At 40.1% G+C, this 17,787-nt stretch overlaps 1 protein-coding gene and 1 non-coding gene across 5 annotated transcripts in view; both read left to right on the top strand.

The window, feature by feature from the left end:
- ERCC6 (ERCC excision repair 6, chromatin remodeling factor) overlaps nucleotides 1-17,787 on the top strand; it is an 80,861-nt gene that overhangs the window by 40,478 nt on the left and 22,596 nt on the right. For all 4 annotated transcript variants that reach the window (XM_073353085.2, XM_073353081.2, XM_073353082.2 and 1 more), the window contains 3 exons: nucleotides 4,039-4,174; nucleotides 16,395-16,565; nucleotides 17,141-17,317. In XM_073353085.2, coding sequence (XP_073209186.1) covers nucleotides 4,039-4,174; nucleotides 16,395-16,565; nucleotides 17,141-17,317 — 484 coding nt within the window. The remainder of the gene's footprint in view (nucleotides 1-4,038; nucleotides 4,175-16,394; nucleotides 16,566-17,140; nucleotides 17,318-17,787) is intronic.
- LOC140915414 (U6 spliceosomal RNA) lies at nucleotides 14,639-14,742 on the top strand. The gene has a single exon (XR_012160150.1). It is a non-coding gene; the product is annotated as a U6 spliceosomal RNA (small nuclear RNA).

Below are 17,787 nucleotides of genomic sequence, written 5' to 3'. Positions count from 1 at the left end.
AATTTTTTTGTCTCTAAGGTGCCACAAGGACTCCTTGTTGGTTTTGGTGATACAGACTAACATGGCTACCAGTCTGAAGAAAATGAGTAACTTTGCAAGGCTGGTAATTCACTGGGAGGTGGATTCAAGAGTTAGAAATCTATTATAATTAAAACCCTCTGAGATTTACAGGTCAATATTTTTCCTTTTTTTCTCTCTGACCTCCTCAGGTAGCTAGAATGGATTTTCTCTAAACCTCCGAAACAATTCATCTCAATTGAAACCAAGCATGAGAAACTAGCTGCTGTGGTAATTTTGAGAGTGATAATCCACTGAATATGAATATTTAAAGGCAAAGTTCCTTCTCAATACTGTCTGTAGTGTCCTAACAGCACTGAAGATTTTCAGTAGTTTTATATTAACTAGGTATCTGATAACTACTTTGGCTTGTATTACAAGTCTCGCTTTTTATGTTGCAGTTGAACAAATCAGAAGATGGTAGGATTTCATTAGATCATTGATGAGCAGTCTAATTTCTGTTAGAAGTTTACAAAACAGAATGCCACATTGAGCCTAGGGAAACAAAAAGCCAGCCCTGAAATTTGGGGCTAGACATGAAAACCTGCCTGTCTTCAGTAGGAATCCTTTGAGTGCTGCAGCCAGTGCTAATAATAAGCAGCAGACTCAAATCAGTTAACCATCAATATTCATATCCTGTGATCCATAATGAAAGAGTATGGTATATTGGATTATTGCTCAGATCTCTCATTAATATCGTATTATGGGGAAAAGGCTTCAATAAAAGAAGTTTATGGAGGAGATGGTATGATGGGATAACGTGCTTTTGGCACTTAATTGATCTTTAACTATTCACAGTAAATAGGTCCAATGGCCTGTGTTGGGATGCTAGATGGGGTGGGATCTGAGTTACTACAGAAAATTCTTTCCTGGGTATCTGGCTAGTGAATCTTGCCCATATGCTCAGGGTTTAGCTGATCGCCATATTTGGTGTTGGGAAGGAATTTTCCTCCAGGGCAGATTGGAAAAGGCCCTGGAGGTTTTTCGCCTTCCTCTGTAGCATGGGGCACGGGTCACTTGCTCCTTGAAGTCTTTAAACCACGATTTGAGGACTTCAATAGCTCAGACATAGGTGAGAGGTTTTTCGCAGGAGTGGGTGGGTGAGATTCTGTGGCCTGCGTTGTGCAGGAGGTCGAACTAGATGATCATAATGGTCCCTTCTGACCTTAATATCTATGAATTTGTGGTATGTTAACCCAAGAACTAAATCAATTGTGAATGAAAGTGCCCACAAAAACATCGTATCTCTTGATGTTGGCCTTTTGAGCGCCAAAGAACGAGCCAGGTTGCGCTTCTCTCCCTCTCTCTTCATTGGAAGCTCTTTGTGAGTTCTGATTCAGTTTGTTTCCATAGTTTTAGCTCTTTTTGTTTTTAAACTGTGTTTAAACGCTCTTGAAATTGGGTGAAACTTGCTTGGGTTTGGGTTATATCAGACCTCCAAACTTTGCCCAGGTTTGTGAACCCAGTGAACAAACCTGAACTGATTTTTTTTTTTTTTTTAAATGAACCCCTGAGTTCTAGGGAGGGATTCACAGTTTCAACTCATTGTTTTACATGTTTTTGATCAGAAGCTTTTCCACCAGTGTGTTACTTTGAAATGAACTTCCAGGGAAGGGTGGGTGGGTCACAAACACCTGTGAAGTGGAACAGATTACAAAACTGATCAAACCCCCTGCAAACCAAAAGTGGCAAACTTTACACCGCTGGGGAGATTTTTGGTTTGGAGTTTTGAGTGTGTAGCACTGGCAGAGAGGATTTATGCCAATGCTACCCAAGTGCTGTACCTTGTTTTCTGAATCCATTTTAAATACTACTTCAGCTGCTCAAGTCGAGCTTTCTGTTTCAGTTGTCAAACATGCTATTTGGGCCTGTCCACGCTGGCTGGCTAAACGCTTACCCCATGTGGTTTTAAAGAAACTGCTGAAGTGTACAGGGGACAAAGGATTAGCAGTATCCGACAGGGATTACGAGAGTGATAGAAATGTCAGAGAATTATACTAATTAGGGATTATTCTAAACTAGTTGAGACTGGTTGTTTATAATGAGGAGCCTGTGTTGTTCTGCTGTTTATGAGTAAACATTTGAATAGCCTGTCGCTTTGTTAACTTGGCATGGAGCTTTTCAGATTTAAGCAAAAGAAAAAGAAAAAGCCATGGTCCCTGCCTGAAGAGTTTACAGTCTGAAGAAGGATGGTCCAGTGGTTAGAGCAGTAGATTAAGATGTGGGAGGCCTGGGTTCAAGTCTCAACTCTGCTACAAACTTCCTGTGTGACCTTGGGCAAGTAATTTAATCTCTCTGTGCTGCCATTCCCCATCTTTACAATGGGGAGGATCTCTTGTCATTCTGGAAACCGATACGTTAAATAACCGGAATCCTTCATAAAATGTCCCCAGTCTCTGAAATGCTGTTATCTTTTGTTTGTGGCTGTTCTAGTTTGTTTCCTTCCTGGCCACTTACCAGTAATCTAGAGGTGTTTAGTGACTTGTCTTTAGTCTCTCACAGATAATACCTCTTGAAATGCACATGATTTTCCACCAGTTTTGCAAGATTGAAAACACAGATGTATGTGATTGTGGTAAAGATGACTTATTTATTCATGTTGATGTTTCAAGGTAGAGAATATTTGAACAGTAAAACAGTATCATTTTGTGTTGAGATTTTTCCTGCTGTTGTATCTTCTCTGTGATAGTCTATCAGTGTTTCTACCTGGACTAACCCTGTTGTGTGTGTCTCATTTAAAAAAAAAAAAGAGAGAGAGAGAGAAAGTATTTTCCTTCTGAAGAGCAGGATAGCTATGAATTCAACTATAGCTTCTTGGAGTTTGTTCCTAACAGTATGCTCTTCCTCAGAGAGAGAGAGAGAGAAGGGGGTTAGATGTGAACAAAAGAATTGAGAGCCAGGGAAGTATTAATCCCAGCTCTGACACTGACTTCCTCTGTAGATTTCAGCAGATTGTTTTGCCTGTCTGCCTCAGTATCCCCACTTCTAAAAGTGGTGTTTGATATTGCCTCATAGGGTGTTGAAGTAGTTGCTTATAAAGAGCTTGAATATGAAATGTGCTCTAATTGTGTGTCTTTAATAAAAAGGATACAAGACAGAGCCCAAAAATAGTCAGAACGCTGGGTATTTTTGGTTTTAAAGCTGTATATTCTGTATTACCAACGTAATGCAAAATGTTAGTGTATAATGATGTGGGCAAACACTTTTTTCACAAAAAGATCACTTTCATATCTGACCTCTCAGTCCGTTTTCTGAAAGGAAACCTGCATAACACCTTAAAAGACGAGCCTGGGAGCTTAAATTCATAACTGTGCTAGACACTAAAAATCATGTATGCAATAGAGATACTTTTTATGTCTCATTACACCAATCTGTAACCCTCTAACCCTCCTTTGCCCTATGACTGACCACTTCGTCTTGAATGGTGTCTTGCAACATGTGTTAACTCCTTATCTGTTCCACCTTGTATTTAGCAGTGACACTGTTTACCTTCCCAGACCTGAAGAAGAGTTCCCTGGAGCTTGAAAGGTTGTCTCTTTCACTAACAGAAATTGGTGCAATAAAAGACCTTACCTCACCCACATTATGTATAATAAGATACTTGAGAGAATGTAAGCCCCCATTTGTTTTTAGCCAGCATGCAAGTAACAAAGCTGTTGGCAGTTGATATTTTCGGTTCTTTTAAAGAGGCTTTGTGCATCCTAAATCTGATTTGCGTTACCACAGTGCCCTTTTACTATTTTGTTTGGAGCTTTTCTATTTCTGTATTTATATTGATAAATGCATCCATTAACTGTTCAACTGTTGTAGCTGTACCCTTTACCCCTTTCATCAGATGCTTTAAAAAAAGAAAGCCAATCAATGTCCTTAGCTCGCGTATTCTGCTTGAACTATTGAGTGTCTGTTGGTTATTTTAATGGGTCATTTAATATAGCGTATTTATTTCACATTAATGTTTTCTTCCTGAATGTTTTATTTTAGGTTTAAAGGTTTGGGCCCAACAGTGATTGTGTGTCCAGCCACAGTGATGCATCAGTGGGTGAAAGAATTCCATAGTTGGTGGCCTCCCTTTAGAGTTGCAGTTCTACATGAAACTGGCTCTTACACCAACAAAAAGGTAACATTTGAAAAGTGTGTGTGTTATCTCAGTACATAGGGTTGTATATCCATTATTCCTGAAGATTTGTGTGTATGCTTGACTTTTCAGGGTTTTTTAATTGTTTTATCCTTTAAAATATTCTCAGTGATGTGCATAGATTCTCTGGGAAACCCAGCGAAAAAAAGTGATGACTAAACAGTATTGTAACCAAGAAGTGTGTATTGGTCTCCACATTAATGCATGCTGCCATAGTAAGTAGTGCTATTCTGCTGCTCTCGCATGGAATTTATTGTTCACCATGCCATAGCTGACAATATTCTAACATACTAAAAACCATCCCAGACCCCTTCCAATGTGCCCTGGGGGAAGGGAATCCTTCTTGACCCCCATGTCTGAGGATTAGTTTAACCATGTGCATGTGAGCAAAAATTCCCATACCATGTCATCTAACCCTGTTTACACCCTATTGTGTTGGTGATGTCCATGTAATATTCAACACGTCTTTCTTGAATCTTGTCACATTGGATTCTTCTACCTCCAGAGGCAAAAAATTCCAAACACGGCTCATGCTCTGATGGAGGGAGAGAGTTGTCCTTGCATTTTAACCTAAACTTTTGTCATCTTAGTTTAATTTCCAGGAGTCCACATTTTCCTTTTGCTCTCTTCTAAATCAATGCCGTCCTTTCTAGGTACTTTTGCAGTGTAATGCAAGTCCACATGGTGAGCTCAAATAAATTCCTCCTCTTCAAATTTTTGAGTCTGAAGACTCAATCCAGAAAGGTGCTGAGTATCTTCAGCTCCCTCTCAGTTAAGTGTAGTCTTGATCATTTAAGTAACTCTTTTTTCTGTACATTTCCATAGAGGTAAGGTGCTCTCAAGTAAGTGCTCACCACTGTGCAAGGCCATGGTGTAATTGTTTCCTTTGTCTTGTATATAATTAGGAAACAGTGTATGAAATTATTAGCCTTCTTTTCTGCAGCTGATCAGTGTATCTAAGAAGCTATTTATGTACAGACTAGTGGTACTGGTGAATTCTTCCATCGTGCTATCTTGCATCAGAAGAGCCTTGATCCAGTCTTTAATTCATTCCAGCTACACACACACAGACACACTTCCACTTATTTTTATTTGGTCATTATCTCAGTTTAAATCAATGAGTCCCACTTCCTTGGAGCAGTGACAGTGTATCTTTTTTCTCAGACAATGTCTCTGCTACTCTTTCACTTCTGGAGTAGCCTTTAATTTTATAAAGTTTTATTCCATTTCTCAAACTGATTAAATCCATTTCACATGAAGTTTCAATATTTGGTATTTGTCAGAAAGAAAATGAGAGGAAAATTTAGATTTGTTTTCGGCTTCAGTTTCAGGTGCTTAAATGAGTTTTCAGAATTCAGTAGACCATTTTTAAATTTCTCTTTAAATATTTACTGAATTGTAATATTATTACAATGATATGGCTCTTAATTGCATTTGATTAAGTATATTATGAAATAATCGATATAGTTACAGTACACAGCAAAAAGTGAACAGCACACTGAGAAATGTGCTAATAGCTTCCTGTTGCTTAATTAACTCGGTGTGTCTTCATTCAAGCCCTAAAAGTCTACTGACCACAATAATATCTTGCATGTTTTTCTAAATTAAATCGTACATACTTATTTTACTGTTTTTGTTAATTAATGAACCTGTCTAACTTACACAGAATTTTCACAAGCAGGGGGAGAGGTACACTGAAGACTTCAGGGCTCCCCGCTCTGTCCCACCATCTGAATAATCAAATATCCTCTGCTAATGTCTCTTCAAATATTATGTGTGTTAGCATAGCACCTGGAACCTTACTTATGGACCAGCACCCCATTGTAGTAGGTGCTATACAAACAGAAAACAAAAAGGTGCTCCCTGCTTCAAGCAACTTACAGTCTTAAGTATAAGACAAGAAACAACAGATGGATACAGACAGACTGGGGTGGGGGGAATTACAAGTAAACACAATAATGATCAGCAGGATAGGCTGTGGGCTCTGCACATCAAAAACAATAATGGCACTCAACACCTTGGAGCCCTGAAAGAGAATGTCTTACTCCAGGGTGCCAAGGAAAATCCGCATGGTCTAAAACTCATATACATTTCTCATGGCTATATGCCATAATTTTTCTTACTTACTCCATAGCCAAAAAAGGATCAGTTTGTGTGTCTGATTAAATTAAATCCCTTCGTAAAATCCAATGAAGTGAGCTGTAGCTCACGAAAGCTTTATGCTCAAATAAATTGGTTAGTCTCTAAGATGCCACAAGTACTTCTTTTCTTTTTGCGAATACAGACTAACACGGCTATTACTCTGAAACCTGTGACCTACATGTAGTTTGCTGTTCATCTTTTCAGATTGTATAGTATTTTGATTCAGGGATCGTGCTGCCCCTTTGTGCTGCCAATACTGAGTTCAGTAAATAAATATGAAAATTGTGATTAAGTAAGCAAAACTGCTTTTCTCTCAAGATGAAATTAAAGTGATAAAAAGTAAAATCAGAATCTACCTGTTCTCTCAGTACAACCTAGATGTGTTTGGTTCTTAATTGACAGTTCTAGGACTGGCTTATTAATATAGCAGTATATCATAATGTGTTACTATGTGACACATGAGTTTTGAGCTTGATACTTTTGCTTTTCAGGCAAACAGGATCTGGGAGCCCTGCAGTGGTAGCATACTCTGCCCCTGATTGGGAGGGAGCAGTGGTGGACAACCTGCAGGTCATGGGCCGCACACAGCTCGTCAGGGTAATTCACTGGTGGGTCGCCAGACCATTTGCTTACTTTTGCACAGCTGCCCGCAGCTCCCAGTGGCCATGGTTCACCGTTCACGGCCAATGGGAGCTGCGGGAAGTGGTGGCTAGGCCTGCAGAGTGATTCATGGCTCCTCTGAATTAACCAGAGGTTACAGGAAAAGTGTTAACAAGTTCCAGGGGAAGCTGCAGACAGCTGCCGTTGGCCAGAAGAACATTCACAACAGTAGTCTTGTAAGAGGAGCTCTGGGATGCATGAGAGGGGCAAATGACTCCCAAGAAGCCAAGAGTATTCAGCTCCTACAGTTGATGAATAAAATTTAGCTATATGGCAAAAAAAAATTGAGTAGGAATTGACTTGGCCCTTTGGACATGGTAGTAACTGCATAGTATACTGAAGAGGCAACAGGACAAGAGTTTTATAAATCTTCAAATGAACCTTGAATTCTTTAACTAGAAGTTGAGAAAATACCTAGGTCCACCGTACTATTATTCTTGTACTACCTGGCATCCTGGGATCTCCAAGCGTTTTACAAACATTAACCCTCCCAAAAATTGTATTCACTTTACATCTAGGTATACTGTGCCTCTGAAGCTGTGATTCCCCCTCTCCCCTCCCTCCCCCCAAGTTGCACTTTGCACATTATCGAAATGTAACCATGACTGTTTTCCTGTGAACTAGTACTGGGCAATGCGTTAAGGTTTATTTAGTCCAGTGACACTGGAGCCACCAGTTCCAATGAGTAGATGTGGAAGCTCTCCAGTCTCTGAGAATTGTGAAATGTCAAACTGTTTCCTGTTTCACTCAAGAAAATAGCAGACTTTTTGGCTTTCTGTGACCTGAGGTTTTTTTAAATATACTTGTCCCTTAGTTTTATTCTCAACATCTCTGTCATAATTGCTGAACCTCAGTACTACTCTGATGTGACTTCTGTGCCAGGCGGTGCTCCATGTGCTGCTTTTAACTACTGTCCATCTTCTGGTCTTATTGCTATTTCTTAGGTATAAAAATGTCAAAGGTTCTGAATTGCATAAACCTATAGGGAGATTGTCTAATGGAGACTGGATATAAAATGACTGAAACCTTTTTGTAGTGCCAATTACCCGCCTCGAAGTCGGCAGAATGGTTAGGCATCTCTCCTGGTGCCTAACCAAATTTGCTTGTCTTTCTCACCAGAACTATGATTGCGCTGCATGACAGCTATAAGCCACATTATGGTGTGCATTAATAGATTATTGGTCCATGCCTGAGGTGCATTACCTTTTGCACTATTGGGGTGCTTTTCAAATAGCTATTAATGGCACAATCCTAAAGTGTTTTTGGATTATTAGGACCACTTTTCCTTACTTTTAGTTACCATGAGCCTAAATGGGCTTTCAGCAACATTACCAGCCACTTTCAATTTTCAGGGGAAAAAGAAACTAAACTGGATTTAAGATTTCAAAATATATATCAGTGACTTTGCCTTGCAAGAAAGTTGAGAATTAAATTGTTTTTTAATCAAAAGAACACTGTTGTTTTGCTGAAAAGAAAAGAAATCATCCGTTACTGTTAACATTCAGAAAAGCTAAACACTTGAAAGCAACGTGATGTACAGTTACGGTCACCCACGCCACCTTAACTCTGCTCCAGCCCCAGCAGAAACTCTGAGACCATTTGGCTGAAATATAAAACTGAGGTCTTCCCATTTACAATCATTGACGATACCATGGTCGTTTTGTGACGATAAAGGGTGATAACCCTGGAGTCCAAGTAAAAGTCAAATTTGGATAGTTACATCCTCCTTGCTGAATTCAACCTGCAGTTTGAACTAGATATAGTATTCCTGCCCTAGCCTGCTATGGAATGTTGTGTGCTATGGTATCTCATCCTAGAAAGAGCTTCATTTCAATGATCAGTGAAGTGATTCCTGGATGTGTAGAGTGCTTTGAAATTTTTCAGGATGAAAAAGTCTGAAGAAATAAGCCCCGTATTGAATGTCATAAATAATGTTCCACTTATGGTGTACAATAAGGCCTTTGTATAGGAGAGAATAACATAAAATACTGGTCTCATTAACTCTGTCTCTTGTCAGCTCAGGCTCTTATGATACTTTACAGCCCTGTAGAACCATAGAAATGAAGAGCTAGAAGGGCCCTCAAGAGGTCATCAAGTCCAGCCCCCTGCGCTGAGGCAGAACCACGTAAACCTAGACCATCCCTAAAAGATGTTTGTCCAGCCTATTCTTAAAAACCTCCAATGATGGGGGATTCCAAAACCTCCTTTGGAAGCCTTTTCCAGTGTTTAACTACCCTTGCTGTTAAAGAGTTTTTCCCAATATCTAATCTAAATCTTTCTTGCTGCAGATTTAAGCCTGTTACTTTTTGTTTCCTTTAGAGGACACTGAGAACAATTGATCACCATCCTCTTTATAACAGCCCTTAACATATTTGGAGACTGTTATCAGGTCTCTTCTCAGTCTTCTTTTCTCAAAGGCTAAACAAGCCCAGTTTCTTCAACATTTCCTCATAGGTCAGGTTTTCTAATGTTTTTATCATTTTTGTTGCTCTCCTCTGGACTCTTTCCAGCGTATCCACATCTTTTCTAAAGCATTGCACCCTGAATTAGACACAGTACTTTAGCTGAAGCTTCATTAGCGCTGAGTAGAGTAGGAGAGTTACCTTCTGTGTCTTAAACATTGGACTCCGGTTAATACCGCCCAGAATGATATTAGCCTTTTTTGCAACTGCATCACATTGTTGACTCCTGTTCAATTTATGATCCATTATAAACCCAGATCCTTTTCAGCAGTACTGGCACCTAGCCAGCTGTTCCCCATTTTGTAGTTATATTTGATTTTTCCTTCCTAAGTGAAATACTTTACACTAGTCTTTATTGAATTTCATCTTGTTGAATTCAGACCAGTTCTCGAATTTGTCAAGGTCATCCTGAATTCTAATCCTGTCCTCCAAAGTGCTTGCAACACCTCTCAGCTTGGTGTCATCTGCAGATTTTATAAGCAGACTCTGCACTCCATTATCCAAGTCATTAATGCAAATCTTGACTATTACCAGACCTAGGACTGATCCCCTGTGGGGCCCCACTGGGTACGCCCTCCCATGTTCACAGCAAGTCCATTGATAACTATTCTGAGTATAGTCTTTCAACTAATTATGCACCCACCTTATAGTTTTCATCTAGACTGCAAATCATGTGGAACTGTATCAAAAGCCTTATTAAAGTCAAGATATATCACATTTACTGCTCTTCCCCCTATGCACTAGGCCAGTAACCCTCCAGCTGGGTACTCCTTATGACCCTATTATCCTCTAGATGCTTTCAGACTTGTTTAATAATTTTGTTTCAATATCTTTCCAGGTACTGAAATTAGGCTGATGGCTCTATAATTTCCTAAGTTTTTTCTTTGTTCTCCTTTTTAAAGATATCAATATATGAGCTAAATCCTAATGTCAATGAACATTCTCGCATGGAACTTTGGGGGCAAAATGAGCCAAGTCATGTGCAAGACTTAACAAACAATGCAAGAGCAAGTTCAGTTAACTAAGCAAATCACTAAAATGTACAAACAAGAGGTCTTGCAGCACAAAGATTCTTACTACATGACCAAAAAAACTATAAAGTCAAAATGGTCCAATTCAGATCACTCCAATCATCAAACTTTAAAAACTGCGCAACAGACATTTCCTGTTGAATTTTTATGTGGCATGACAAGATGAGAATTTGAAGTTCAGAAAGAAAAAAAAAAAAAAGCTGTTAGTGCTGGTGACTAAGTTTTGAACTGTACCAATCAGTCTTGTAAATCTGCTGTATTCCTCTCACCCAGGGATAATATATGTTTTTGAAGCTATGGGAGATTAACTTGTTTTTTCTTTACCACCACCACCATTATAAAAGTGGAGCATAAAGCTTTCCAGTAGTGCACTTCATCACTGGGAAAAGAAGAGGGTTGGAAAGACCTTCCTCACCCAACAAAATTCTGAGGGTATGTCTACACTACACTCAGTAATTACTGCGGTGATGCATGTCCACACTACCCTTCTTGGGTCAGTTGTGCATATTCTCATCAGGAGCGCTTCCACCAACCTAAGAGGGGCAGTGTGGGGAGCTGTTAGAGCCTGGTATCTCAGCTCTGCTAGCAGCTCCCTGCCAGAAGCCCAGCTGCCTCCCAGGCTCCCGACAGAGTGCCCCGTTCTCTGCTGGGAGCCAGGGGAAGCTGCCTAGGGCTTCTCACTTCCCCATTCCCCCCTGGGAGTCAGGGTAGGGAGGGGAAGCCTCCCACAGCTCTCGGCCCTGGGGAACGGGGTCCAACTGCCCCAGCTCCCGATGGGGAGCGGGTGCGTAGAAGGGTGCCCAAGCTTCTCGCCTCGGCTCCCAGCTGGGAGCAGGGGGCACCTGGGCTCTAGCTGCCTAGCTTTCTTGTCAGTTTCATGGCACCTGCTGTGAAATTGACAAGACAGCAATCAGCCAATGTAAATAACGAAGTATCTACACAGACACTGTCTTGCGCTAACTACACCGACATAAGCCCTATGCCTCTTGTGGAGGTGGAGTAGGGCATTTACATCGGCAGAAGCAAGGCTGTAGTGTAGACGTTGACATAATTAGGTCGACATAAGCTACTTTACATAAACATAATTGTGTAATGTAGACCAGACGTGAGTAACTAGAGCACCCGCGCACAGGTTGAAGCACAGCCTGTTGTTAAAGTTGCAGTCATCTTTGTATGTCTAGTCAGTTTGAGGCAGTTGAAGAGCAGAATAGCCCAGTTATAAGTGCACAGGAGCATGGCTATATGTCCTCCAAGACAGAAAGGCAGGCAGATTCTGACATGACAATTTACCATGCAGTGCCAGACTTTGAAATCAAAGTACTGCTAATGTGTCTCTGCAGTGTACCCATAAGCAATTTTTGCTCTATTTATAAATAAATATTTGTTCAGAAAACAAACCAAACCAAAGGCACCTTGCACTGCAAAGGAAAAAGACACAATCCATAGAAATGGTTAACTGCAGTATAGTTTCACTCTTAAATTGTCTCTTCAAAAAAGAAATACCTTTCTTTCCACCAGGCTCAATATTTACTGGTGTGATTGTTCATGGTCTGGTTTTGTTCAGATTTTTTTTTATTCACATACATAGGTTGTATCACAGCAAACCCATGCAATATAACACTTAAATATTCAGCAGGAAGGAAGAATGTGTTTAGTTAGAGGTGTTTCTCTGGTGCTCATAATCAGAAATAGGACATGGCCCAAAAAAACGGGTTGCTGCTTGTCAGAATGCTGCCCTGTAGTGGACACTAGACCAATCTGAATTGGGGGGCCCTGGACAATCAGTATTTCACCCTGATTTAGGAAAAAAGATCATTGTTTCAAGTCTGAAGGCAGAAAATACTTTTCTGAATAAAAATGCAAGATTTTTTTTAAAAAGGTTTTCATTTTGTCATTGTTTCTTGACGCTGTCTCTCTTAATACCAGAACTCAGAATTTCAAGCCTAATTAACCACTGCTTAACCCTTAGGCATTGGATGAATTTGTCCCCATTAAGCAAAACTTATTCTAATGCTGTCCCAGTTAGTGCATGGCAATGACTGCTGCTTATCATTAGTCTAAATCGGTTCCCTGAGACATTCCAGTAAAGCAAACATTGCTATTAAGTACATCTTAATTTAAGCAAAATAGAGAGTATTGTGAGCAGATTGCAAACTAAAGACTAAAAATACACCAGCTGATAAAGTAGCATGAATTCTGAAATGCTACAGTATCAGAACAGAATACATAAAAATTTAACACTGAAATCTGTGAAAACCCTCTTCCTTTTAAATTATGTTAAGAGCTGTAACTTACACCATACACCCTCTCAAGTATCCACTAGATACGTTGAAATGATAGGTAATAAATGTTGTAGTATGCATTGTTAAAATTGTGTTTGCTGTGTTTTTCTTCTTTGTCAGCACAAATCCTTGTTTATTAAAGATTTAGCTTGAAGGAAATTTTAATTAATTACAGGTTCAGTAAATCCTGACTAGGAATCTGCTGTGCTGTGTTTAGTGAATGGCCTTCATGTGCCTATGTTTCACTCCTGTTCTCTCTGCTATCTGACAATGTGATTTATGGCTGTTGTTTTTCTACCAGTCCACTGTTTGCCCTCTAGGAGGGATTGGTCTCCTGAGCCTCCATAATAACAGCAGCACTTTCACAAAACATCTTTTAATGACAACAGTGTAGCATTCTGTAAGTCAGGCTAATTGCAGACATACCCTATTAATTGCAAAAACTAGGAGAGGTTACATATTTTACAAGCTTTTAATTTGAAATCGCCCGAGATGATTTGTCTTAAGTGTTTGGGTAGAGATTTCTACAATATTCTGCGATAGGCCATTACTGAGCATCTAGAACACACAGTTACAGAATACTAGGAATGAATCAGGTGAAGTTAAGTTGTGTGTGTGAATCTACGTAGGAATACTACTGCTTCTGTAATACAGAATATTATAAAAAGAGTTCATGTTATGTGAATAAAGGAGCTAATTTCTACTTTTATTTTAACAGTTGCATATGTTACACCTATGTCGGTAGATAATGTTCAAAGAGTAGAAAATCTAAAGTAGGTTGAACTGGAAGAGGTTGTGGGGGGGGTTATGTCATGTCTTCAGCTATATAGGGATCAGTTATAAATTTTTTATTTATTTATTTTACAGAAAGTGATTTGTGGCTTATCAGATGTTCATCTGAATCATTGGGGGGAAAGCAGTGTGTTTTTTAAAAAAAGAAATAAAATTGTGATTTTTAAAAAGCACACCTTTGTTTATAAGCTCAAAGTCTGCTACATACATAATCTTTTTTGTTACGTACCAAGTTGGCAAACATTTTCATGTTTTCTCCTTGGGAATTTAAAAGATCAGAAGACACCCTGGCTGTCATCTTTTTTTCTTTTCTGTTTTTGTGCTGGTGTCCAAAACTTGCTTCTATTAATGTCGTTGGGAAACCTCGCATTGATTTGACTATTGTAGGATCAAGTCCCAGGTCAGCAGTGAATGTGCACCGCTCTCAGAATAGCGTTGAGTAGTGTGACAAAGTTCCTCCTCTACCTTAGTTGGTCTTGTGCTTACTGGCAGATTTGCTCGCCTCGGAGATTCACGGCAGCCCTCAGTTTCGCTGTTTTCATGAACCCACAGTCTAGGTCAACTCCTCCTGTGTCTGATCGGGAGTTGGGAGGTTTGGGGGGAACCCGGGCCCGTCCTCGACTCCAGGTTCCAGCCCAGGGCCCTGTGGAATGCAGCTGTCTAGAGTGCCTCCTGGAACAGCTGTGACAGCTACAACTCCCTGTGCTACTTCCCCATGGCCTCCTCCCAACACCTTCTTTATCCTCACCATAGGACCTTCCTCCTGGTGTCTGATAATGCTTGTACTCCTCAGTTCTCCAGCAGTACGCCTTCTCACTCTCAGCTCCTAGTGCCTCTTGCTCCCAGCTCCTCACACACGCACCACAAACTGAAGTGAGCTGCTTTTTTAAACCCAGGTGCCCTGATTAGCCTGCCTTAATTGATTCTAGCAGCTTCTTGGTTGGCTGCAGGTGTTCTAAATCAGCCTGTCTGCCTTAATTGTTTCCAGAAAGTTCCTGATTGTTCTAGAACCTTCCCTGTTACCTTACCCAAGGAAAAGGGACCTACTTAACCTGGGGCTAATATATCTGCCTTTTATCACTCTCCTGAGCACATATACTAAAATTGGAACGATACAGAGAAGATTAGCATGGCCCCTGCGCAAGGATGACACGCAAATTCATGAAGCGTTGCATATTTTAAAAAAAAAAAATCACTCTCCTGTAACCATCTGGCCCAACCCCGTCACGTATTCTCCACACACACACCCCGCTCAACACCACAGGATTGGGCAACTTGGGATGCAGGCAGTGTACCTGTGACAAGCCACCTGCATTGCCATGGTGGCATCCAGCCTGGTGGTGTATGGTGAATTGGAAAGTTTGTAGGGACAGGAACCATCTCGTCACCCTTGCGTTCTTCTCTTTATTTTGCTGCATCCACTGGAGGCATGCATGGTTGGTCACAAGGGTAAACCGTCGTCCCAGAAGGTAATAACATAGTGTTTCCATGGCCCATTTCACAGCTAGGCACTCTCTTTCAACCACGGCATACTTCTGCTCTCTCAGGAGGAGTTTCCTGCTGAGGTAGATTATTGGGTGCCGTTTTTTCTTTCACATCTTTGGCAAGGGGAATCTGCCAGGATCCCTTTGTTAAATCAAAGGTGGTCAAAAATCGGGCATTGCCCAGGCAGTCAACTAACTCATCGATATGGGGTATGCATCGAATTTGGATATCTCATTCAGCCGGCGAAAGTCATTACAAAACCTAGTGGTGCCATTCGGTTTGGGCACCAACACAATCGGGCTTGACCACTGACTGTGGGACTCTTCCATGACTCCCAGCTCCAACATCCTTTTTACCTCTGCCTTGATCTCCTCCCTTTTTGCCACTGGGACCCGATAGGGCCTTAAAGTTACCTTTGCCCCAGGGTCTGTGGTGATAGGTTTCGGTGCTCCGACCTGGTTTGGTTGAAAACACATCCTGGTATCAGTTGATCTTTTCAGTTACCTTCTTCTTCTGGTTTCGTGTCAGATCAGTGAATATCCTGATCTGCTCCTGCATGTTATTTCCCTGGATCCAGGGTCTCTTGGGCCACTACACACGCTTCTCGTTGGTGCCAAGGCTTTCAGAGGTTAGTGTGATAAATTTGTTCTTGTTTCCGGCATACTGGCTGCCACACTTTGTACGTTACTTCCCCCATGGGTTCAACCACCTCATAGGGCCCCTGCCATTGGGTCAAAAGCTTGCTTTCTGCCGTGGGTACCAACACCATCACCCAATCCCCCGGTTGGAGCTGTCGGACTTTTTTCTGGCGATTGTAATGGGTTCCCTGGGCCTCCTGCGCCTTTTCCAAATGTTCCCATACAATAGGGGTGACCCGGGCTATCCGTTCTCGCATTTGCAATGCATGGTCAATTATATTTCTCCCCTCAATGGGTTTCTTGTCCCAGATTTCTTTTGCGATATTTAGTGTGCCACGGGGCTGGCGTCCGTATAATAACTCAAAGGGGGAAAACCCAGTTGAGGCCTGAGGTACCTCCCGGATTGCACACACAAGGTAGGATAGTAGGGTGTCCCAATCCTTCTCGTCCCGACTTACCACTTTCCTTATCATTGGAATTACTTAGGATTTGCACCATTGTATCTAAACAGAATTTTTTCCTTCATATGTATTTGTTAGCTCTTTTGTGATGAGGTAGTACTGGTCTTGGCATAGTTATTTTATTTACAAAGAATACTTAGTTATTTCAGCTGCTTTTTAACACAACCAGGATCACACACACACAGTTCAGCTGGTCTTAATTTGACATCTTAATGCTGAATTAATGACAACAAATCATTCTGTTTACAGGTGAAACTAATTCGTGAGATGGTAGCATGCCATGGCATTCTAATCACCTCCTATTCATACATTCGATTGATGCAGGATAATATCAACAGCTATGACTGGCATTATGTGATTTTAGACGAGGGTCATAAAATCCGGAATCCAAATGCCGCAGTAACACTTGCGTGCAAACAGGTACTGTACCAGAAAACAAACCAAATATCTTCATTTGTAAAAATAATAATAATAATAAAAAAAAATATTTGAAAAAATAAGCTCAGAATCTGATAGTAACCATGGATTGCTGAATCATAAAGTCATAGATTTAAATCTGAGCAAAGAATAAAGGCATATGTCATGACACTGTCTTTTAAAATCTTGCTTGGATACTTAATTTATTTGGCTTTTTTAAAATTGTTTACAACAGTCACTAAAAATCAATAGTGTTATCATAATAGGATACATTCAAAGTTTATTAGAATTTGCTGTAAATTAGTGTTAAATGTGGGTTTGAATCGTATATATCCAAAACAGATTGTTACATTCATTTTATTTTGTGGCGTATTAATGCTAAGTCCTGTTTGAGCTATCATTTTTGTAGACAACATTTCACAAGAAGCTTATAGCATATTTTCTCTGAAATAAATATATATTTTAAAATGTGACAACTCATTGATGTGAAATTGGATAGTCTCTGCGGTAGGAATCTGTATTACAAGCCAACTCATGAAAATGTCTTACTACTAAGTTGTTTTGTTTTATATTAATAGTTCCGCACTCCCCATCGAATCATCTTGTCTGGCTCCCCTATGCAGAATAACCTAAAGGAGCTCTGGTCCCTCTTTGACTTTGTATTCCCAGGGAAATTGGGAACACTGCCTGTCTTCATGGAGCAATTCTCTGTTCCAATAACCATGGGAGGATATTCCAATGCCTCTCCCGTGCAGGTAAAGATACAGCAAAATATTTTTACTAATTGATGATCATTAATTTGAAGGAAATGGTTGCTGTGTTGTTTCAAAACTCACTTCAAAATGTATATTATATTGGGTGTCCTATGCCCTAATCGAGTAAACACATTTACATACATTATATGTACATACATTATATATACATTACTGTCTGGGTTTCAAACATTAGCAAAATGCTGTAATATTTGAATTTCAGACACCATAGAGAAATGTTTAAATCCATACTGAAAACAGTTTTCATTTAAAAACAAACTATTTCCATCCTATTAATAGCAGGTTTTGTGAAAGTATTTTTAAACTAAATCTGATTTTGGAGCATAAACTGCCTAGGATTATTCTTTCAAACATGAGTATATCTGTTCATCTTTGCAGTGGTTGCAGTTATCGCAAGTATTTTATTTAGCTGACTTTTAAACATTTACCTGCATTGCATTTATTAAATTAGT

The sequence above is a fragment of the Lepidochelys kempii genome, chromosome 7, assembly GCF_965140285.1.
Source record: "Lepidochelys kempii isolate rLepKem1 chromosome 7, rLepKem1.hap1, whole genome shotgun sequence".
NCBI classification, from domain to species: Eukaryota; Metazoa; Chordata; order Testudines; family Cheloniidae; genus Lepidochelys; species Lepidochelys kempii.
The sequence above is the reverse complement of the archived record's forward strand: the minus strand, read 5'-3'. Positions and strand labels throughout refer to the sequence as shown.